This window comes from Ostrinia nubilalis, chromosome 26, assembly GCF_963855985.1.
Source record: "Ostrinia nubilalis chromosome 26, ilOstNubi1.1, whole genome shotgun sequence".
NCBI classification, from domain to species: domain Eukaryota; kingdom Metazoa; phylum Arthropoda; class Insecta; order Lepidoptera; family Crambidae; genus Ostrinia; species Ostrinia nubilalis.
In genome coordinates, this window is record NC_087113.1 from 1911655 (window position 1) to 1937547 (window position 25893).

The 25893-nt window shown below is 38.0% G+C and overlaps 1 protein-coding gene across 1 annotated transcript in view; it reads left to right on the forward strand.

The window, feature by feature from the left end:
• Positions 1-25893, forward strand: part of LOC135084396 (nephrin) — a 304519-nt gene that overhangs the window by 264550 nt on the left and 14076 nt on the right. The window contains exons 11-12 of the mRNA XM_063979170.1: positions 19764-19900; positions 21200-21353. Of these exons, the coding sequence (XP_063835240.1) occupies positions 19764-19900; positions 21200-21353 (291 nt within the window). The remainder of the gene's footprint in view (positions 1-19763; positions 19901-21199; positions 21354-25893) is intronic.

The following is a 25893-nucleotide window of genomic DNA, read 5'->3' on the forward strand; positions in this document are numbered from 1 at the left end:
ACCGCGCGCGTCTCTGTATCAAAAACTGGGATAAAAACTATCCTATGTCCTTTCTCGGGACTCAAACTATCTCTATGCCAAATTTCATCAAAATCGGTTCACTGGTTTAGGCGTGAAAGCAAGACAGACAGACAGAGTTACTTTCGCATTTAAAATATATTAGTATAGATATTCAAGTATTAACAAACCTCTAAGCATGACAGAAAGGCAGCCATTGTTATCTTTTATCAAGCTTCCCGGATAAAACAAAGGACAAATAGATTATGTTTAAAAAAAGATCGCTATTTATTTTACAAAGTCCGCAGCGTTTCTCCCACATGCCCAGCTCAATAACATCTGCTAATTAAAAGAAAACTATCCATTGGATTTCAAAGCTTTATTTGTTTTGAAACGCAGCTGAAATGCGACTGAAACGCAACTGGAATTGTGATTCTTTGTTCGCCGCAACTGTCTAGCGTATAAACGACTGCAGAATTATAATATTCAGGGGACCGGAAACGCACTCGACTTGGCGCCTGCTTTAGGGTTCTGTACCGTGATAAAAGAACCTTCCCACATAAGCCTTTAACCATCTCTTCCTTCCTCTTTCAAAATCCGGGGATAAAATCTATCCTATGCTTTTACGTAGGTCCCTAACTTAATCTATGCCATATTTTGTCTAAATCGATTTGATTTAAGCTTGAAAAGAGTCAGTGTGAGTAAAATTTAAAACTCAACATTTTTTTATCACGAAACTTGATTATTTTCTTTCAGCATATTAACTTCTTTCTTTTCTTCTTCTACTTCTCTTCAATCTTTCTTTTTTTCAATCCTACTTCTTCTTTTCTTCAATCTTTGAATGCAGTTCTGTTTCTTTAAAAAAATAAAGAAATGGTTTCTTTGAGTAAAATTGTCTACTACAGTATTAAGAGTACTTTCCCTCTAGGTGGCATTACAAAATTCCACCCTATATAAAATCCTCTAACTACTCATTTAAAGTGTCCATATCAGTAGGAACAATCTCAAAACCATAACCCCACTTCCTGCAATCGGTTAACCAACACAAAGCGTTCAAAATTATTCCCATCCGATTTCCATATTCATATACAGAACCATTGTCGCGAAAGTCGACTCGGGCCCATATTTTTCCTAACCCGATAAACCTCGGGATTAAACCTCGCTTAAGTACGCACCAAGTGTTGCTGTCTCTGTCCCGCAGTGTGTAGCTGAGCGGCCGTCTCGCTCACTCGCCGCTTCATGCCGCCATGGCCAGGGGTTGCCAAAGTAAATGCGTTTTGACCTACTTTTAAAGACCACATAAAGATTCTAGTTAGCTGATATTTTATAGATTAAGAATTTCACCTGCATACACTGTAAAAATCGAAGTAATAATTACAGATTTCAACTTCTTCTATGGTGTGGTGAATCTTGTGGTCTGTCAGACTTTGTCTGCCGTTATAGACGTCTGATATAACTAATTCTTCAGGTGATACCATAAATTATGTAGAATCTTGAACTTTGTAGCTTTCACGGTGCTTAACTGTAAATATCAATCGACAGCTTATTTAACAATATAAGTATTCACAACTTTTAGTTTTGATTTTTTCCACAACGAAGCTCTTTTGGGCTGATGGAAAGTGATACTCAGGCCTAAAGTGGAAGCAAGCTTCACCCGGAATCTTCAACCACAGAGGAACTGGCTACTTACCTCTTAACTGCCGGAACACAAGAATTATGGTGACAGACTTACGTAAGATGGTGGTAGCTAGCTAGGCGGACTTAGAACAAGCCCTACCACCAACCAAATCGAACAGAAAAATATTCCCCGACTGGGAATCAAACCCAGGACCTCTAGGTCTGAAACAGATGGTTAACCACTAGTCCGCAGAGGTGTTCAAATGTATGTTCTTAGCCCTCTTGGGGTCCCCATGCACGTATTTTGAGAACCTGAGTCCTCAGATTGAATCTCACGTTGTTTATGGGGCTATCTGTTACAGTATCGAAAAACAATCTCAGATTTAGGCGTTCGATAGACGTGCCTGTATTTTAGGGCCTCAATTAGTAAGCTAATCTATTATGCAGCACTTAAGTCAGTGCTTAAGTGTCGTTAAGTTGAATTCTAGACTCATAAATAACTGAGCTAGTTACAGAGTTAGAATCGAGATTTTCATTTTCTTAAGTGAAAACCCTACCGCTTACCAATTTTAAACCGAGACATTTATTCCTGATCTAATGCAGACCAAATCCTCCATTTGTCTCTGATGAATTAGAGAGTCGTGCTCCTGCACGTGACTATTCCCACCTCTCGTTCCCACCGCTGCAACTCATGTGTAGCCAGGATCTACAGCTTGACCGCCAATAACCCAACCAATGAAGGTCAAGTTTGTCGCGAAGAAAAGTTAAACTGACATTGGACCCGCAACGAAATTAATCAGAAGTGTTGGAGTTTGGAGCGTAAGAAGGAAAAGACCACGAAGATTACCACGGATTTATTTTAGAACATACAGCACACAGAGACTACATGAGATCGAGTGTTTGATCCAGAAGTCTGGAAACCTTACATTGACAGCGGAGTGCCAAATTCAAATATTCAAATATGCTTGCGTTTAACCAAAAAGTTTCTAACTTTCCAACACTGGCCCTTAAACGCAAGCTAAACTTACAATAAATACATTTATAAAACACTTAACACTAAAGAAACACAACACAAATACAAAGTTAACATTTTAAAAAACTTAAGTTACAATTAGCTTTAATTCAATTGTCAGCATTAAGTAACTTAAATTAAAGTTAGCAATTGACACACAAACTTATTGTGTTTCTCTTTACATAGTGCTTTAGTTAACACATCAGCTAACATAACAACAGTTGACAAATATTTAATTTCAACTATTCCTTTGTTTACAATTTCTTTAATAAAATGATGACGAATATCAATATGCTTAGTTCTAGAATGAAACATATAGTTTTTACATAGTTTTATAGCAGATTGATTGTCATTGTAAATTGTTATTCTAGGCATGGTACCAAAAATCTCACATATAAACTTTCTAATAAATAGAGCTTCCTTACATGTGTCAGACAACGCCATGTACTCCGCCTCAGTACTGGACAAGGCAACAGTACGTTGCTTGCGACTCTCCCAAGTAACGACTGACTTACCAATAGTAAACACAAAGCCTGTGTATGACTTGCGGTCCATGTTGTCTGACGCCCAGTCAGCATCAGCATAAGCTGAAATATCCATGCCCGACCTAGAAAACACAAGAGCAAAATTAGTAGTACCCTTCAAATAACGTAAAATCCTCTTCGCAGCTTTCCAGTGACTTTCTCCGAAACAATCGTTGAATTGACTAAGGTAGCTTACGGCATGACTTATATCAGGTCTCGTGCAAACTGCCACATACATCAGTGAACCAAGTAAACCTCTATAGTCATAGGTCTCATCTTTAGGTTCCTTGCAAAGTTTCAGTCCCGTTTCCATGGGTGTTGCAATAGGTTTACAGTCCTCCATTCGAAACTTCTTCAATACCTTCTGTATATAGTTTGACTGAGTGAGGTAAATTTTATCATCTTTCCTCATCAACTTCATCCCAAGTATGTGTTGAGCTGGCCCTAGATCAGTGATTTCGAATTCATCCTGCAATCCTTTCTTTATATTATCCCTGTCTGGAAAACCTGGAGATGAAAATACAATTAGATCGTCCACATACAATGCAATGATCATCATCAATCCATTTTCAGACTTCGAGAAAACACAAGGCTCAGAATTCAATTGACTGAACTTCAGCTTGTTGCATAAAACCTTGGTAATCTTGTCATACCAAGACTTGGAGGCCTGTTTAAGTCCATAAACAGCCTTATTAAGTTTATATACCATTCCTTCACTACCTTTCACCTTGAAACATTCTGGCTGCTCCATATACACAGTTTCTTCCAAATCACCATTCAGGAATGCAGTTTTTACATCCCAATGTTCAATATCAAGGTTATACTCTGCCGCTACTGCCAGAAGCATCCTGAGTGTAGAGTATCTAACCACAGGTGAGAAGGTTTCTTGATAATCTATACCATATTTCTGTGTGTATCCCTTGGCAACCAAACGAGCTTTATATTTCAATAACTCACCATCAGCACCATACTTCCTTTTGAAGATCCATTTGCATTGAACAGGCTTACGACCTGGTTCAGGCTTTGTTAGAGTCCAACATTTGAGTTTATTGAATGAATTATACTCATCATTCATCGCCTTCCGCCAGCTGTCTGAATCAGTTCCACTCAGGGCCTCGGCTGCAGTACGTGGTTCGTCGGGGTAGCCGTCGACCGATCCCACAAGGTTGGCCAGCAGAGGAGACTCTGGAACATCTTCATATGAAGTGTCTGTTGACATCTCCGCCTCAGCAATAGAGTCTTCACCTGGAACATAGGTTTCATCCGAGCAATTTTCTGTGTCATCGCTAGAAGAGTCTTCTGTTGTACTCGTGCTGACTTCCTGTGATAATCTCATGTCATCAGAAATATCAGATCTCTCATTGGATGACTCTGATTGCTGAATTTCAACAGAACTCTTGTTGAAGTCAACAATTATGTGTTGATCAACATTTTCATCATCTGACATGTTTTTATTAGAGAATTTATTTTCTAAAAACACAACATTGCGAGAATAGACACATTTTGTCGGATTATGTAGCTCTAACAGCCGATATCCCTTAGACTCATATCCCACAAATATATACGGTTTGCTTTTCGAGTCTAGCTTTCTTCTATTCTTTACTAAAGAATATGCGACGCAACCAAAAATTCTTAAATGGTTTAGATTTACCTTTTTATTTGTCCATTTTTCTTCAGGTGTCACTCCAGCAACGGCCTTCGTAGGACTTCGGTTTTTCAGGTAAACCGCTGTATTCACTGCCTCAGCCCAGAATTTCATTCCGAGGCCAGCATCTCGCAGCAAGCACCTGACCTTCTCCATCACAGTCCTGTTGGTTCGTTCTGCGACGCCATTTTGTTGTGGACAGCCTGGTATGGTCTTCTGGTGTTTGATCCCACACGCCTTCATATAAGCCTGAAATTTAGAACTCATATATTCTCCGCCTCCATCACTTCTAAGTACCTTTATTTTCTTTCCGGTTTCATTTTCCACAAGAGCTTTGAATTGTTTAAAAATATTCAAAAGTTTCATGTTTGAATTTCAAAAAATAAACAAACTGCTTCCTTGTGTAGTCGTCAATGAAACTAAGAAAATATTTAGCTCCCCCTAGAGATGGCTGTTGCATGGGACCACAAAGGTCAGTGTGAACTAGACCTAACACCTCTCTAGCTCTACTATACGACTTTTTGGGAAATGGCAGCCTACTCTGTTTCCCTTCAACACATGACACACATTGCTGAAAAGTCGAATTATTAAAAGAAATACCATTAGCCATACCTCTTTGTAAAAGTTGCATACTTCTCGAGTTCAGATGTCCAAGACGCTTATGCCACAAATCATGGGATGTCATGTCTACTGCTGGCGACGCCACTATGGTACACTCCTGTTCCACAGTACTGGCGTTGTCTGACACCGTGTCGAGTTGATAAACACCGTTAATTTGAGTACCAGTAGCTAGAATTTCATCACCATTGTAAATAATACAAGAATTTCTGTCAAATTTGACAACATAACCCTTTTTTGTCAAAGCACTGACAGATAATAGATTAGTACTTAAGTTAGGTACGTAATGAGTTTCACTTAGTGTCCTTACACAGTCTTTTAAACGAACCTGAACTTCACCTAAGCCCGCGGTCGATAGCATTTCACCGTTTGCAATGCTCACTTTAAAAACCTTATTACGATCGCACTTCACCATCACTTTTTCACTATTACACATGTGGTTTGTGGCCCCAGAGTCTATATACCACACGTCACTTTTCACCTTCACGGAGAGTGCCGACAGATTAGCCTTGTTCTTCTTCCATGGCTTCTTCTGCTGTTTCTGACTCTTTGGCTCGTCCCCGGAGGTCTGCTCTTTGGACGTTGAACTCCTTTTTGGACAGTCCCTCAGCTTGTGTCCTCTGGCACCACACCCGAAGCACATCTCATGTAGTCTTTGTGTGCTTGGGTTCTTCTTTGGGTTCTTCTGTGTAATCAGTGCCGTTTCTTCAGCTTTCTCTTCCCGTCTTTGGGTTTCCTGAAGCAATTTAGCTGAGATGACTTCCGTACTTAGTTTGGAAGATGAGTGCTCAATCGCCATGATGAGCGGGTCGTAATCATCTGTGAGCCCACTCAGTATGATCACCGCAACGAGTTCGTCGTCCAGCGGCGATTCAATTTCACTCAGTTGATGTGAAATTTCTTTTATTTTGTTTAGGTAAACTTCCATTGAGTTACACTCCGATAATTTCGTATTGAAGAGACTCCGCAGCAAGCCCAATCTCCTGCTCAGACCACGTCCCTCATACGTTTTCTGAAGTATTGTCCACGCTCTGCTACCATGTTGGAGTTTGGAGCGTAAGAAGGAAAAGACCACGAAGATTACCACGGATTTATTTTAGAACATACAGCACACAGAGACTACATGAGATCGAGTGTTTGATCCAGAAGTCTGGAAACCTTACATTGACAGCGGAGTGCCAAATTCAAATATTCAAATATGCTTGCGTTTAACCAAAAAGTTTCTAACTTTCCAACAAGAAGAACATAGGAGGAGTTCGAAGTTCTATTATAGGTATGCCCTGAAGATGATGATGATGCGTGCCGTTTTCCACCAAACCGTTTGGCCCATACAACCCACACAATACACCATCTCGTCAGCCAATCCCTGTACCTGACGTGTCAAAAACATCCTATTCAATACAAAATTAGCAACGCACGGGCATATGCCTTAAAGCTTAGGCATACGAACAAACTTGTTATCTATGGACCATTTATCATGTCTTGGGGCTTGGCCTAAGTTAAAAGAGGGAGAGAATAATGATGATATGAATTTAAACTTCATCTAGATTGACAAAAGAATGGGATGGATTTCAGTGTCCTAAAAAGGGAATTACCAAAAAAAAAATCTGAAATTGGAATTTGATGAAGCTATAGTCTGGTCTGTGAGCACGTAGAATTTTGTCCAGTGACCCCAAGCTACCCATCCTTATCGCTCGCGCGTAATTATGTTGCTGTCCCGCTCGCACACTCACTGCGGGCGCCCGTCGCACGATGGCGACAGCAATATAATTATGCGTGAGCGATAAGGATGGGACCGGGCTTTAGTAAATGTTTAGATGGTACGCCTTTATTTAACTAAAACGGAACAAAATAATAATACAACAAATGAATATTTACTCTCGACTTCAATCTACTTGAGCAAGCTTTGCACCAATGTCATTTTTGCGACAAATAGGTCCAGTAGATTCTTTACAGTGCACTTATACACGTAAATATCGCTACAAAGCGATCTCTTCCAGACATCCCCTGGGATGTCTTTCGCTATCCCTTTTATCCCTTTTGCGGGAAGGTCTAATCTTCTTTCTAGACGAATTAAATTAGAAGCAAACTTTCAAATTTTGCTCTTAATTAGCCTTAAAGCTTCGACCACACCAACGCGTGCAGAACGCCATCGCCGGCGCGATTACGGCGCGATCGTAAGCCAATGACAGGTCGCGCGACCTGTCATTCTCCATTGATCGCTCCAGCGATCTGCACGCGTTGATGTGGTTGAAGCTTTACATGTCTCATTATTTTTTTCCCTACCAGCGCTTCGAGACAAACATTGGGCATTTTTAACAGCCAAGTGGCCAATATCTTTTGCCTTGTACCCCACGAAATCGAGGTGACGAAGCAAAAACCCCATTCGCCCTGAAAGAGGGAAGGAGACGTCACATTTATATATTTAAAAGGAACAAACTGGACGCCAAAGAAAAAGTTTCGGAGCCTTTTAACAAATGAAACTCCGCTTTGGAAGTAATTTTCGCACTTCGCTTACGATTGTCTTTGAGTGAATTTTATTTGATGGCTCTCTCATGACTGGTGGGTTCTAGAAAATATTTGAAGACTTTTCTTTTAGATTTTGACATTAATAACGTCAGATCAGCATCGCTTCTTTTCTTGACTTGAGTAGGTATATTATATACCCATTTCCTTAAAGGTGCGCATAAATAGATTCTTACGAATGGTATAATACCACAGATCACAGAAATTTAAGGGAGATGTGAAAGGGGGCGGGGCCGGTGTTGAAACAATATGCCCAAAAACAGAACACATTGCTCGTGAGTGCAATGATGACAGCAGCGACGTCATAATGTAAACAGTTTACATTGCTTGCGTAGTACTAAAGATTATTCGAACGTTGAGTACTGATACCGCAGTGGATAATGAGCACATATTTATAAGTTGAGAAAGACTAAGTTTAAGATCACCACCTATGTACACTTAGGAAGCAATAAATAAATGATTATGATTATGATTATATTTTGATTACTTTGTGCATGTGAATTTCTAATGCGACACTGAGTTTCGAACGTGTGTTCTGTGCGTGATGTTGGATGTTGTATTTCTTTGTCAGATTTTATAGGCTGTCGAAAAGTGTATTCTTCAGCGTTTCTTTAATGGTTTTGATCCCTATAATATCTTTTTTTACTTAACTATATTGTTTGTTTAACAAATTTTGGTTCACAAGTCATCTTTGCTTACAATTTCATTCGCATGCTCATTTTTGTGTTTAGCGCAAATAAGTCTTGCCTTTTTAATCATGAGGTTTTTCAAAGAAGTTGAAGCCTGCAAGATGTTATAATGATATTTACACACACTCCCGTGATAGGAGCTTTTATAAAGCTTCTCTTTCAAACAAATACAATTTTCCCAGAATCTTCGTATTCCAGGAATAAAAATTAGCCTAACCTACGGGGAATAAACCTCTCCGTTAATATTCTATGTTCTAACTCACAGTCGACGTCAGACTAACGCCCGTATTCACAAACATTACTATGAGGTCTTGTGAGACCTCATAGTAGTGCGCGTGGACGATACGCTGTGCGTTAAATTTTCTGCTTCACTTAAGCAAGCAGCAATGCGGGCGTAATATGTTCCAGTGTTACCTTGAGTAACATTAAGAGCTTATTCTTTCATTCGAAGGCATCCCGTTTTTTGCAGGCACTGCTTTTTCGCAGAACCCCATTTAGTATACGTGTTTCATCATCATCATCTCAGCCATAGGACGTCCACTGCCGAATATAGGCCTCCCCCAATGCTTTCCATGTTACCCGGTTGGTAGCGGCTTGCGTCCAGCGCTTTCCTGCTACCTTTATGATGTCGTCGGTCCACCTTGTGGGTGGACGTCCCACCTTGCTGCCCCATCGGCCGTCAGTTCTGCGTACTATGTGCCCTGCCAACTGCCACTTCAGCTTGCTAATCCGTCGGGCTATGTCAGCGACTTTAGTTCGTTTACGGATCTCCTCATTTCTGATTCGATCTCGTAAAGAAACACCGAGCATAGCCCTCTCCATAGCACGCTGTGCAACTTTGAGCCTCTGTATAAGGCATAAAGTGAGAGGCCACGTTTCCGAACCATAAGTCATCACCGGTCATAAGTCATCAAAAGTCACACTTAGTCACGTGTTTCATACATGCAAAAAAAATCCGTTCGAATTTGGAATTCGAATTTCAAACACACATGTTTCTTCACACGACTGCCCAGTTTTGCGGAACCCTGCAAAACTGGATAGCCCTGAAAAAGAGCCCTAACTCGTACGTCATTTGCGACCACATCTCGTAGATTTTCCGCTAAAAAATGTAAAATAGTGAGGCATTTCGCGCGGGGCCGACGAAATTTACTTTGCGAAGGGAGAATTAACATTCCTTATGTAAGGCTGGGTGCAGGATAGTGGGTAATATTATTTTATTCTGGAATACTGCGAAGTGGCGATAACCTGGTTCATATTTCATAGAATTTCTTTAAACCGCCTCTGTGGTCTAGTCGTAAGACCACCTGCTTCAGACGCAGAGGTCCCGGGTTCGATTCCCAGCGGGGGCAGATTTTTCTGTTCGGTTTGATTGGTGGTAGGGCTTGTTCTAAGGCCGCCTGGCTAGCTACCACCATCTTACCTAAGTCTGTGGCCATAACAACAATGTTAACAGCCTTGTTGTGTTCCGGTAGTTAGAGGTAAGATAGCCAGTTCCTCAGTGGTTGAGGATTCCGGGTGAGGCTCGCTTCCACCTTCGGTCTAATCATCACCTACCATCAGGTGAGATACAGGCCAAGAGCTTCCTCGTTGTGGATAAAAAAAGAATGCTTAGGTATCTACATCCATAATGTAATAATCCTAATCAATATTATAAATGCGAAAGTAACTATTTGTCTTTTTGCGACGCTTTCGCGCCTAAACCACTGAACCGATTTTGATTAAATTCGGTATAGAGATAGTTTGAGCCCCCAGAAAGGATATAGGATAGTTTTTATCTCGGTTTTTGAAGCAAGGACACAAGCGATAATATATTTCAGTGACAGACAAATTTTCACGCGGGCGAAACCGTGGGAAATAGCTATACCGCTATAAATTTTGTGTTTTTTTCTTTCCTTGTCTAGTGCTTATTGGCGAGATTTATGAATTAAACATTAATTGTATAATTTTAATAAAACCTTTGAAAAAATAAAGAAAACAGCCTTCTTCCCAGAAGCAACTGACATTATAGTTCTGATTAAGTATTAGGTATTTTAAACTTTAATTAATAGAAGAAGTCGAAAAGAAGTAATAATAGTTATGAAACCACCTAATTTATTACGACGCGTAACTTTAAAAAGATTTTATAAAATCTAGACTAGATACTGTCTCATAAATTTAATGTCATCCTTACCTCGGCATATTTAACGAACTCCAACTAAGTAATTTAAGTCTTAGCTAATAATAATTATTATCAAAAGTTTCTCTTAAGTTTAAAGGTTAATTTAATTTTTCATTCTGTAGTTGATGACTACAAGTGATTTTAATAATTTCTCAAAACTTTAGTGTCCTTTTTGGCATTCTATTTTTTAAATATCATCATCATTTCAGCTATAGGACGTCCACTGCTGAACATAGGCCTCCCCCAATGCTTTCCATGTTGATCGATTGGTAGCGGGCTGCGTCCAACGTCTTTCTGCTACCTTTATAAACCACAAGGTTCCCAGATGAACAAAGATAGCAGGAAGGCGCTGGAGCAGGCCGCTACCAACCTATACTATCGGCTACCCATTTCTCGTCATGTCATCTCGTTCTATCGCAAAGAATCACCATTGATGAGAGCGAGAGAAAAAACGGGTAGCTGGAACTGTGGCCCACTGCGCAGCAGTGAACGTCCTGTGGCTGAAATTATGATGATCATGAGATCATCATGTTTTAGCCACTGAACATGGGAACGATTCCCAATGACTCCTCTAAGTAAGTCGTCAGTCCATCGAACAAACTTTTCCGTTAAACCATAGAAGTTCACAACCAGAACCATAATTTCTAAGCATGTTTGCTTACGATTCGGTAAAATATAAAAAACCGAGCTTAGTTTGTATCCCGAAACACCTTCATAAATATGCAGTAGATTGTAAATCGTGTTTTGGATAGCTTTGGAATCGCCAAATGACGAGTAAAGTCGGGTGTAGATGAGCGTATTGGTTGTCAATTGCTTTTGGTAACCAATGGTGGTTACCTTTTGTCGACAATACACCATTTAAAACGAAGAACAAGGTGATAAGTAACCAATTCGATTTTTTCATTAAAAAAATTGTCTTAATTTTTTGATGGCCCGGAATGTATAAAACTTTCGAATGAATAGGCTTAGGCACTATTGATCATCATAGCATCAATATTAATAACTTGATACTATTGTAAACCCTTGAAAAAGAGACTGACAAAGATGACTGATGCCCGTTTTCACCATCTATCCAAAATTTCAAGTGACCCCTATGTAAACGAAATTTCTGTTATTTGTTACCATAGGGGTCACTTACAAATTAGAGATTGATGGTGAAAACGGGCATGAGTTTCTTGCGCTGATTTCAGCACTGGTCCATTTATTGTCCTAAAGCAATGATGTAATAAATGCGCTTATGAAAAGCCTATTTGCGGAAAATAAATAAATTATGACGTGACTTTTACGTCTATAAAGAAGAATACTAGCAAAATAAATAATCCCTATACACACATCCCTGTATAGGTATCTTGGTTTTAATTCTGATGCCATACAATTATTATTATGTTACTTATTTATACTTTATTAATACATCCATAATAACTACAATCTATCAAACAATTGTACCAGCAACTTCCCACATTATCCATACAATGGGAAAATACTTCCCACCAACTTCGTAAGCCCAACGTGCGGGAACTCGTACTTTATACTGTGTGTACTGCCCCTTACGTAAGGGTGACTGGCCAGCACGTACTTCTCATTAAAGTAATGAGAGCGCGGACGGCGGAGGAATTAATTGCTCCACTATTATAGCTAGTGCGGTGACAGCTAGTGCTGTGCCAAGATCGGTTTTTTTGAGAATTTACGGTTCGCGGTTGGGGTTGATTTCTTTGTCTGATTTGCTAGGCTCTAGAGGAGTTGATTCTCTATTATTGTAACTAGTGCGGTGACAGCTAGGGATGTGCCAAGATCGGAATTTTTTGAAAATTTACGTTTCGCAGTACGGTTAATAGCAGATTATTTATTTGTATAAAGTTGGGTTTCTAACGTCATCGTCGTTCTTGGATACGTATTTTAATATCAACATTCACACGAACATCCAGTTTGCAGGGTCCCGCAAAAAACCGATCCGTTCGAATTTCAAACACACACGACAGTCTAGTTTTGCGGGGTCCTGTCCCCTGGATTGCCGTAGGAACAAGAAAATTCTTTAGGTATTTCAATATTTCACAAACTAAATGAATAATTTACACACTACTTACTTAAGTGCTATATTCTAGCTTAGGCCCGTATTCACAAACGATGCTTGCTTAAGCAAGCACTTCAACTTCACTTCACTTAAGTGAAGCAGCAAATCGAATGCACAGCGTTGAATAGAGCTCTGTGATTGGTTCGTGTGTCACCCTGTGCGTCCACGCGCACTGTGAGACCCCATAATGTTTGTGAATACGCGCGCAAATGAATCATTTACAGACTACTTACTTAAGTGCTATACTTATTCTGGAACACACGAACAATACATTACTGGCCTTAATTTATGTGATGTACCCAACGGGGTTCGAACCGGCACGTGCTGTCAGTGCGATGACAAAAAGCATCCATCACGAGCGTGCCATTACTGAGATGTTTTGCTTATGCGAACGTTATTATGATTGTAGCTGAACAAGGAAAGACAGCCTATTTTTGCTGCTCTTTCCCATTGAGTTATGTCTGTGTTTTCTGCAGGATCCCGTTTAGTAATAGGTAAACGGCGTTTTATTATACCTATACATTCACACGTTCATCCTTTGACTCACGAGAACTTTGCAAAACATAATTATTTTGAGAAGTGACATGTGAGAATTTGACAATTATTGACATAGTATCATCATTTAATCCTGGGCTCATATTCCTTGATCCTTCGAGCCAGATCTGAATGAGCCACTTACAAATGTTTTTTGATCTTTATTTATTAGGGTGGGTTTATTCACTTACACTTAGTGAATACGTCACCCTCATAGATACTTAAACCCGCCTGCACTAAATGAGCCACTTACAAATGTTTTTTGATCTTTATTTATTAGGGTGGGTTTATTCACTTACACTTAGTGAATACGTCACCCTCATAGATACTTAAACCCGCCTGCACTAAATTCAATAATCTGGCGGTCTTAGACAGTGGAAAAGTGAGAATAGAATTACATTGGCAGATATTCTTAAAATAATATTGTGGCAGTGGTTATAAATGTCATCTATTCCATTTTGGTCCTTCAAGCCGGATCAGAACCAACAACCTTTAGATTTATCTGGCTGTTTAGTTTTCCCTGTACCAGCATACATGTTTTTGCCTGCATCGCGTTATTATTGCTCGGTAGAGACAGCAACACGGAACCGATCGGGATCATTGTGATACACTTCCATTTTGCGGATTGTTGTTTCAAAATGGCGACGGCAAGTGAAAGCTATTGCTTTTGTCATTTAGATTGTTGAACGGCTTGAAATAATATGTTTATTTATTATGCAATGAAGACAACAGTTTTGTCGACTGGTATAGTCGGCGTCAAATATACATCGTTTCGTTCACGAAGACGCGCCCCACCAATTTTTGGTCGAGGAAAGCGCGGGGTGCGAGGAGTTTGATCCGAGCAATCCCAGCGTCATTATTGTAGTGTGCGTGTGCACTCATGGATTATATAGCGTGTACCGATAACACTCAAACATTAGCGGAAGAATGGTGGGGCGCGTCTTCGTGGATGAAACGATCTATAGTTAGTGACACCCAAAGTAGCCAAAAAGATCGCAATACGTCTTGAAATAAGGTTGTGCAGTCAACTTTATACCCACTTTGGGTATCACGAATTATTTGACGCTGACTGTACCTATTGGTAGCTTCAATCAATTTAATATTGAATAAATTTCAATTTGATTTTACATATCGACTACACAATGAAAGACATCGTAATATCGAACATCGAATCAAAAAGTAACTTACAATAAGTCGAATCGAAAAAACATTAATATTTTTTTGGCCAATATTCTACTATAATAAAAACAAAATACATATTTCGCGAAGCAAATAATATAATAGATTCTACTTCAGTGAATTGAGTATTAATTTATTGACTATTATATTGAGAACTGAAGGCATTGGTTCATAAAGGTTTGTATTGAAACGCGGTCAAAACTGGAAACTACTTATTGTATCGATATCGAAATAAATGGAACGAAATACAATAGGTATTGTAAAAAGAAGAAGAAATACGCCCGTATTCACAAACACCATAAAGGTAGCAGGGAAGCGCTGGACGCAGGCCGCTACCAATCGATCAACGTGGAAAGCATTGGGGGAGGCCTATGTTCAGCAGTGGACGTCCTATGGCTGAAATGATGAAGATGATGATGATGATGAATCACAAACATTACTATGAGGTCTCACAGTGCGCGTGGACGCACAGGTTAACACGAATCAATCACAGAGCTCTATTCAACAACGCTATACGTTCCATTTGCTGCTTCACTTAAGTAAACATCGTTAGTGAATACGGGCGTAAGATAACACTGTCACAACACTGTATTGTAAGGGCTTGTTCCTACGGCAATCCAGTTTCAGATCCTGCATTACCGGACCCCGCAAAACTGGACATTCGTGTGAACACACACGTGTGTTTGAAATTCGAATTACAATTTCGTATCGGTTTTTGCGGGACATTGCAAACAGGATGTTCGTGTTAAAACACGTATACTATTTACTAAACGGGATGTCTCCGTCCGAAACCCTTATTGAGGTACAAAAATTACGTGATTGATATTGCTCCTAGATTACCCTTAAAAAACTTTTTACATATGGGTAGGCTTACAATTTTTTTTTATTTGACGGCCTATTAACGAGGTATTCCTCGAAGCGCACCTATTTTAACGCGCACCTACTGAAGCGCACCTAAACTATTCCTCAATGCGCACCTATGTTTACTATTATAAAGATTTTGAACTTTATGTCTAGACTAAGATGAATTAAAAGTACCAGGGCGACATAACATAGGTGCGCTTCAAGGAATAGTTTAAGTGCGCTTTATTAATAGCTCTTATTAACAACTACTATTATTTTATTTATTCGTAACTTAACGTTCTACCTTTTGCTCCTGGCTTCCCTCGTTTGTGTCCTCCCACACAGCCTTTGAAGCGAGTCCCCTTATCAATATCACATTTCTTACCAAAAGCTTTAACAAGAATTTTCATATTCATCCCTCACATGAGAAACGATGGGTTTTCTAAATATAAAAACTTTCATCTTTATTTTGATATTTATAGTCTACTTGTATGGCTTTATAAATTCATATAAAAATAAGTATTGTAGGTGCAAAACAATCTATCTATAATCTATAATATCTATAAAAGCGAAAGGTCACTGATTGACTTACTCACTCATCACGAAATCTCAGAAATTACAAGTGCTAGGAGTCTCCAATTTTGCATGGGGGTTCCTTTTAGAACGTAGGTGCTCACTAAGACGGGATTTTGCAAAATTCAACCCCTAAGGTTGGTTTTCAACCGACTTCAAAAAAAGGAGGAGGTTCTCAATTCGACCCGTATGTTTTTTTTTTCTATGTTTGTTACGCGATAACTCCGCCAATTATGAACCGATTTGAACAAATCTTTTTTCGGCGTATAGGTAATACCTCAAGGGTGGTCCCATTTAAATTTAATAATAAAAAAAACAACCCCCAAGGGTGGAAAATTGGGGATGAACTTTTTTATACGCAATATCTCCGCCGATTATAAACCAATTTGAACGATTATTTTTTTGTTGAATAGCTATTATCAAAAGGGTGGTTTCATGCGAATTTGAAGAAAATATTTCACCCCCAAGGGTGGAAAATTGGGGATGAACTTTTTTATACGCAATATCTCCGCCGATTATGAACCAATTTGAACGATTATGTTTTTGTTGAATAGGTATTATTTGTGTTCACGCATTTGAAGTCGGTTTTTTTTTTTAAAGTTATAGTGTCACGCGGACCGTCCGGTGCGGACGGCCAATCTGTATGAACTTCTAGGGAGCGTTTTAGAGTAATGCGGTCCGTAGGAACCGCTCGCTCCCTAGCAGTTCTTACAGATCGGCTGTGCGGAGCGATCCGCACTGACAGTCCGCGTGACACTAAAACCAGCCTAAGGGGGTAAAATGGGATCCACGCGTACGAAGTTACAGTAACAGTTACTTTCACGTTCAATATAAAGTACTTACAGTAAACTATAGTGCAAATGTGTCCTCAGTCACAGCGAAGTGTAAAAACACTAATTTATTAGTCAACAATATAGTCCAGGGGCCACACACCGCACGCCTCGCTCCACCCGGGCTGATACGATCGTACGTGACTTGAATATCACGTGACGTGAGCTGATATTGTAAGCGGTATTTATTGGGAATATATCCGGTGATTTCCGAACGTTAGTGTTGTATTGGACACGTCTTCAGCAGTTTGACCGTCCATTGGGGTGTGATTTTGGTATGCACACTTTATCACTCGTAAAATAACCGTCCCTTTTCTAGATTTTATCTTGATAATGTAGGGTGTTTGAAGTAGGCTCTTAGTATGCATTTTTTAAGATAACTTATTTGTTTATTTATTTAGGAAAACCAGGGTTTTACAATGTGTAATAATGACATAAGATAGGTAGGCAACGAGTAAACCACTTATAGGTTCCCACAGGTAAAAACAATTTAAAAAATGTAGTGAATTTGAGAAATTTTAAGAAATTGTTTTGTATTGATTAACTTTATGTTTGAAACCTTTTTTCTGCACTGTGTAGGCGGAGTGTTGAGTTTTAAATAAATTCGATTTAAATTTAAAACATACCAAAAAATAAGAGGTTTTGTTTGTTTGTTGTAAAATTTATACATAAAAATACAAAAATTAGTTCTATTTAGACAATTTTTTGGTAACCTACAAAGAGCCAAAACAATCTTTTGTACGAGTACTTACAGAACACTTAAACGATTGATTTAAAATCTGGTTTACTTTAAACTCTTTACTACCTTTCTTATATCTATCATCTTTAAACAAAATTAACTAAACCCTCTATCAAAACTCTATAAAAATTTTGTAACACTACCCTCCAAACAACCCTAACGCCTTATTTACTCCCAATAATTAATATCATCATTTACTCAGCATAGTGGTTATACCTTCATAATTAAGCATGCCCATACAAACAGGACATGTCCCCAATTAACCTAACTAGGGTGGCGACGGTCATTATTTTAATTACTGGCTGGGTGTATGGCGTATGCTATACGAATTTTGTAGCGGGGCCCTTGTACTATGATTTGTGGAAAATTAATGCATTTTAAAAACGAATTGGTTCCATTTTTATAATTCGTGCAATATGCTATACTAGCGGCCGCCCGCGACTTCGTACGCGTGGATCCCGTTTTACCTTTACCCCCTTAGGAGTGGAGTATCGTAAAATCCTTTCTTAACGATTCCTACGTCATAATATCTACCTGCATGCCAAATTTCAGCCCGATCCGTCCAGTGGTTTGGGCTGTGCGTTGATAGATCACTATGTCAGTCAGTCAGTCAGTCACCTTTGAGTTATATTTAGATTGGTACTTAGCTCAGTCAGTGTTTGAGCTATGGGAGCGGCACGGGAGGGGGTACCAGGCGTAGGGAATGTAGGTTAAATCCTCCATTTGTCATTGGGAAAAAGACACGGTCTTGCTCCTGTAGTGACTTGACTTGACTTAAGGTCCTATGTCCCCTAGATGGGGCAGAGGGCGTCCACAACAGTCCTCCATCGCGTTCGGTCTTGAGCTTCGCGTTTGATCTCGCTCCAGGTCTTGCCGATTTTCTTCGCTTCGTCTGCTACAGTGCGCCGCCAAGTTTGCTTGGGGCGATCACGTTTCGTGCTCCTAAGACTAAGTAGCCTTTGTAAAAATAGAAATAGAAATATTTATTTGTCTTTGAATAGGGTGTACAGAAGGTCGAAAATAACAAAATATGATCACCTATCCAGCCATCAACAATAGCATGCAAATATATACAGTGTGAGTCACGTTAAAGTGTACATATGAAAATAGATGAAACTAGACCTATTTTTATCGACAAAAAAGAGGTCAAAAAATTTTTGAGATTTTTTTTTAATTTTTTATAGAATTTTTTTTCTTCCAATTACTTATTGCAAAGAAAACGTAATAACTTTTAAACTAAGCGGTATATCCTGATAAAATAAAAACAGTAATAATGCTAAATAACAGGCAATAATAAAAAAATACATAAAATACACAAAAAATGCCAACAAGTAATAAAAAATTATACTTTTTGAAAAAAATCTGCTTTTAAATACGTGTTTTTTTGGTTATTTGATCAATTTCTCCAAAAAATGCCCGTATAACAGGTGGTTTTTATTACTTTTTATTATTCTCTATCGTATTATCTTTGTAAAACCAAAAATCGCATGTCTCTATCCCTATCACAACATTTGCTATGATCATTTGAACAAAGGCCTGCCACAACATTATTCTCCGCTACAGGTAGAGACAATTTTAATTTTAACTAAAATGCTTATTTTACTTCGAAATCTTTTGTTTTTATTTGAAATATAACTTGCCTTTATTAAAATTACAAATCTAGAGCCATTTTCAGTTTCGTTGATAACGAAGCTTTGAATGGCGCGCCCGGAGAGGCTTAGTTCACACGATCATTGCAAACGTTGTGATAGGAATAGAGACATGCGATTTTTGGTTTTACGAAGGTAATACGATAGAGAATAATACAAAGTAATAAAAACTACCGGTTATAGGGGCATTTTTTGGAGAAATTTATCAAATAACCAAAAAAAACACGAATTTAAAAGCAGATTTTTTTCAAAAAGTATAATTTTTTATTATTTGTTGGCCTTTTTTGTGTATTTTGTGTATTTTTTTAGTATCGCCTGTTATTTAGCATTATTACTGTTATTATTTTATCAGGATATACCGCTTAGTTTAAAAGTTATTACGTTTTCTTTGCAATAAGTAATTGAAAGAAAAAAAATTCTATAAAAAATTAAAAAAAAATCTCAAAAATTTATTGACCTCTTTTTTGTCGATAAAAATAGAACTAGTTTCATCTATTTTCATATGTACACTTTAACGTGACTCACACTGTATATAATGACGATAATTCTCTTGTTCCAGACCCTCCTTCAGCACCGATGATCACCGGATACATCCCAGGGACTACCCTCTCAGCTGGAACAGTCCAGAAGCTGTCCTGCATATCCTCGGGAGGGAATCCCCTTGCTACCCTGACCTGGTTCAAGAATGACAAGAAGGTACCTAAGTATTTTTGACCACGTAGTCCACTTAGAGCACCCGCACGAATAGCACCTGGCCTAATTCACTTAGAGAACTTATCGATATCGCCACAGATCACAAAAACTAAAGTGAGATGTGACAAGGGGGCGGGGCCGGTGTCGCAGCAATATGCCCAAAAACAGAACACAATTGCTGCAGACGTCATAATGTAAACAGTTTACATTGTTAGCGTAGTACTAAAGATTATTCAAACGTTGAATACTGATACCGCAGTGGATAATGAGCACATACTATTTTGATTACTTTGTATAAGTCAATTTCTAATGTGACACTGAGTTTCGAACTCAGCGCATTAGTTGGCATCTCTCTATATCTCTATGGATATCGCTATTCGTGGATTCACATTTTTGTCCACGAGAGAGAACAAACATCCTTCTTTCTACATGAAATCTGCAGGAGATAAAATACCTTACAAGGTATTCCAAACTGCCGTTTTTCCCACCGAATAACTGTTAATAACTTAACTAAGTCTTATGGACCCTCCCTTAATAATTTCCTCAAGAAAATTTAAAACCTCCCATACAATAAAAACCCATTAAACTAAGAAAGATCCTCGCCGAGGTTTATGGTGTAGAAAATTTTATTTATGGAGGGACAGTTCGCTGACCGCCATTCTTATAAGGTTTTAAAAAGATGCGGCCTAGTTCAACTTTTTCGGATATTGTAATCTTTATGTTGAATAATTCATTACAAAGAATAGAAATGACGTCAGTGCTACGCTAATTACTGATCACAAATGACTGACGCCCGTATTTACATACGATCTTTGCTTAAGTGAAGCCGCAAATCGAACGCACAGCGTTGAATAAAGCTCTATGATTGGTTCGTGTGTGACCCTGTGCGTCCACGCACACTGTGAGACCTCATAGTAATGTTTGTGAATACGGGCGTTAATCTATCAAATAATTAAAATAGATCGCCAAATATTTTGCCGTTTTATTTTTCTAAAGCACAAATGTTGAGAATGGAATTATATTTTTTTTCGTTCGTCAAAAGTTCAAAAAGCTTTTTAAGGCTTTTTCCCACCTTGTTGATTTACAGAGATATAAATCATCTGTTTTTGTCTATTAACTCTAAATAAATCTTATTTTGTATAATAGCGAATAATTACCAATTTAATGTGTTTTATGATATTCATTTGACTCCTTTTAAATATCCTAAACTCATTCGTCCGGTCAATCTGCAAATCATTGAGCAGGCAAGGCTATGTACAGCAGTGATGATGATGATGAATCTAATGCCTTCTTTTCTTCCAGATCCACTCAGTGACGAAAACCACTGATAAGTCGGTGTCAGCAGAGATATCAATCCTGACAAATGTCACTGACAACCAGGCGCAGTACCGCTGCGAAGCAACCAACAGCGCCACTGAGATCCCGCTGTTTGAGACTGTCACGCTGAACGTTCACTGTAAGTCACTTAACTTATAATATCTATACGTATTTTTTCTTCTAGTAGAATACATTTGTCACCAAACCCTACACTTCTCGCGGGTGTCGTAAGAGGCGACTTAGGGACTACACATCAAACAGCGCGCTCTCTGAAAAACATCAATCTTTTAAACTGCGATCTCCAACCTGCCTGCCAAGCGTGGGGAACTGGAGATTATGGCAAAACCCTCCACTATAGTGGAGGAGGCTCATAGTCCAGCAGTGGGTTGTAAAGGGCTGTTGATGATGATGATGATGATTTTTTTCTTCTAATACAGGTATCTATTAGCGGAACTATTCCCACCTCTCGTTCCCACCACTGCAACTCCTTTGTAGCCAGGATCTACAGCTTGACTACCAATAAAAACACAATCAGGTCAAGTTTGTCCCGGGAGAAAGTTAAACTGTCATTGGATCCGCAACGATTAATCAGAAGAACATAGGAGTTCGTTAAGGCTCGATTTCTCTCCAATACCTCTAAGAAAACAGGTAACAGGTATCTAAGAGTATATCCTTCACTCTTTTCGCGGATGTCGTAAGAGGTAACTAAGGAAAAAAACATGCGAATTCAGGCCTTCCCAACCCCTCTGGCCAAATCCTCCATTTGCCTCTGGTAAATTGGAGAGGATTGTGTGTCTACAGTGGAGACTTATTGACCTGATGATTACGATGATAATGATGATGACAGGTCACTTAATGTGCAGTCAACACTGCACTTTGTCAGTAAATGGTGACAGAGAAAGGATCTCTGTCAGTGTTATTTAACATCTCGATATGTTAAATTGTTATTAGGCTATAGAAAAGTATAAAATGAATGAGTAAGTAATAACTCTCCGAAATAAACAAGGGGAGCCGGTGATTTTTTTACCTTTTGCATACCTAATGATTTACATTGAACTCCGAAAGAAAATTAGCAAATTCATATTGCTTTGCTTAATTTAAATTTCTAATTACCAACCTGTAATTTCGGTTCTCACAGAATTCTGTTCGCTTTCATAATTCAAACTGTTAAGCGTCCCACGTAGGGTGGGGACTAATTAGTGTGGTTCTAACGCCCGTATTCACAAACGATGCTTGCTTATGTGAAGTAGAAAATCGATCGCACAGCGTAGAATAGAGCTCTGTGATTGGTTCATATGTCACCCTGTGCGTCCACGCGCACTGTGAGAACTCATAGTAACGTCTGTGAATACGGGCGTAAATATACTTTCCAAATAAAAATAAATAAAGTATACTGTTGCTTTTTAAACCGAGTCACAAAAGCCCAACTATAGTTTTAGTTGCTTTTCATTGTCATGCCAACATTTTACTGAATAAAATCTGATTTCTTTGCCTTATTAAATAGAGTGATATTAATATAAACGTCCCTAAACTGGGTACAAAATTAAATATAAGAAAGAATATAAGAATGAAATGTTTATTCAATTACACAAAAAAGAACATTAACAAAACTGAAAATACTTTAATTCTTCATTTAATCGATTATAAATCTTAATTTATTTTGTTCGGTACCAGTAAAAGTACACCTGTTTTTAGAGTCACTTCATTAATACGATGTTGAATATAATTTTAGAAAATTGACCGAAAAACGGTTTACTGAAAATAATATTCAACGTTACTCGTAAGCCTTGTATTCGTGGGACTCTTAACATAGGACTGGTCCAGTTAGCGGAATTTGGGTATTCAAAGGATATTTTCGAATGAACCTTTCTCTTGTGGGTATGTTATTTGTTTTAACAACCTGTTTATTACATAACAGCCATTGATGTTAAATAGATAGTTACTAGGAAGATCTGTTTGTATTTATTTACTTTTAAACCGGCAGACAGTGGTAACGGAGTTTGTTACGGCGCACGGTGGATCGAGCCCATACAAGGTGTTGGACATGGTGCTTTAAATGCAACTACTTAAAACAAGATTGATTTGCATATAAATTGAAAGATGAGACTTCATTCTATCAAATATCACTAATATCAAGTCATGATCTACTATCATAGTTATGTGGTGCGACCGTAAAGTGAACAAAGTCAAAATCATGGATTTTCTGACTTCTGTTTGTATTGTCAATTTATCCAATTTCGTTCACTGGTTTTATGTTATTACTTATTAATGTATTATCTTATACCTTTATCTTAATCTGTGTGTTAAAATGAGTGCCTAAAAAACTTCTAGCTTGGCTATTTTGACGTATTTTTAAAAGGTATTTTTTTTAATGAAAACTGCGTGTTTTAGTTGACATCTTGGGCGATCTTTAACAAACCATGAATGAGAGATGATAGATGACAACGTGGGCGATATTATTACTCAGTTTTTAGACCCTTATTCATCCCTATTTTCGAGAAAATCACAAAAAACTAAATAAAAGCGCCTCATTTTTCCGCATAGCAAAATTAACTTAGGTAAAATTCGTTACACTAAAATAATGTCAGGTAAACCAAAGATGTTTATTTTGGTTTATGAGTTGTTTATCGTGTGCAATTCAGTAAAAATACTCATTAAAATGAAAAACCTCAAGTCAAATAGAGATTTGTATGCATTATTAAAAACCACGATGAAAGATCGCGCTAGTTCTTTAGCTAGGATACTAGAGCTGTTTTCGCATACACTCTCTTCAGATAAACAGAGGTAAGTACTAACGTAGTTAATACTTTATGAACATAAAGAAATACTATAAAACAGATATAGTAAAAAAATCATATTGTCATCATCTCAAAAGATTGTCGTTGAATTTAGTACATACCATACATACATTTTGTATGTATTTTTTTCTTCATTTATGATTGTGTTAGGTAGGTACTGAGTTACACATTTTATTTATCAGATAACTATAAAAAAAAAACAATAATTTCATTGACATTGTTTGTCGCAAGAAGAAGTAGTGTCATTATAATGAGCACCAGTTTTTAGCTACAAACGTAGATTGGCTTAGGCAATCTGTTGATTGGAGTCAGTTTTGTAGTCCGCTAAGTCCCTATAAAATTGCATTAGTATGTATCTAACAGCTAACAGAATATAAAATCAAGCTCGACAAAATCGAACAAAGTGATTGTGTGCAATGAAAAATCAGGCGTTTGCAAAAACATTTCTTTCATAAGTTTAACACTTAATGAGAATAAATTTAGAGTATTGTTAGATTATGTATCTAACAGTTAACAGAATATGAAAACAAGCTCGACAAAATCGAACAAAGTGATTGTGTGCAATGAAAAATCAGGCGTTTACAAAAATATTTCTTTGATAATTTTAACACTTAATGAGAATAAATTTAGAGTATTGTTAGACTATGTTACTCTTTAAATATGGAAACAGACCAAAATGAGTGAGTATTTGCTTTTAATTGAACAATAAATACAAGTTTTTCATCACTATATTTTAAGATTTTTTTTCACTTATATTAATTGCCATCTAATAAGTAAAATCTATCACATTAGAAAGATAAACTTGTCAACCTTACACTGTAAAAATTTGAAGTTACTACGTTGACGCAATCTCATTTTATTTTAAAAACACTGAGTAAGGAAGCGATGTCCAACGCTTTGTATGGGCTCGATCCAGTGTGCGGCGCTTCGTTTCAGCACTTGCCAAATTTTGGTCTGTAAGGGCTGGTAGGTCAAAAAGATTATGAGACATGTTTGATGACTGACATGACATGTTTTTTTACTATTTTTTATGCATAACAAGGCAGGTATTTGACCGCAATCGCACCTGGTGTTAAGTGAGATGCAGTCTAGGATGGTACATTATTATTATCTGCCCTGTAAGTGCCAATTCATTCTTGCCTTGAAAAGGCCCGGATTATAATGTTCAGGAAAGACAGCAGCAGGCAGAAAATTCCAATCCCTAGCTGTTCGCATTTTAAAAGAGCTATCGAATTATTTTATTTCACGATTTTTAGGTACTATTTTAATAATCACCTATAATAAAGTTATGATAGTTTTGACTTTGACTTGTTTTTGTACCATTGACCGTTATCTCTTTGAATTACCCTTCATTCTATTTATTGTCTTATGAATACTATTCTTAATAATAATTTCGTAGAAACTAAAATTATTGACGGATTCATTTACCCAGAATGTAAGTAATATGTTTTATAGTAGTTGATTGGAATTCTCGATACTGTTTCAATAAATCTAACCTTTTCACTTAGTTTGGTGCTGAAATTGTAATATAAATAGTTCGGTGTACGAATGAATTCCTGGAATACGTTTATTAGCCAAAAGTACATATTTGATGTACACAGATCATCAAATTGACTTGCTTGTCAATCTAACTAACTGCTGTCAAATAGTTATGCTATTGATTGGTCTCCTATAGATATCTAGCAGATCAAGTTACTGTTGCAAGCAAGGTTCAAACTCTTTATTGCTATTCTACACGTTAAATAGGATGCTTAACAAGGTGGATCGACGACATCATAAAGGTTATAGTAGGGAAGCGCTGGACGCAGACCGCTACCAATCGATCAACATGGAAAGCATTGGGGGAGGCCTATGTTCAGCAGTGGACGTCCTATGGCTGAA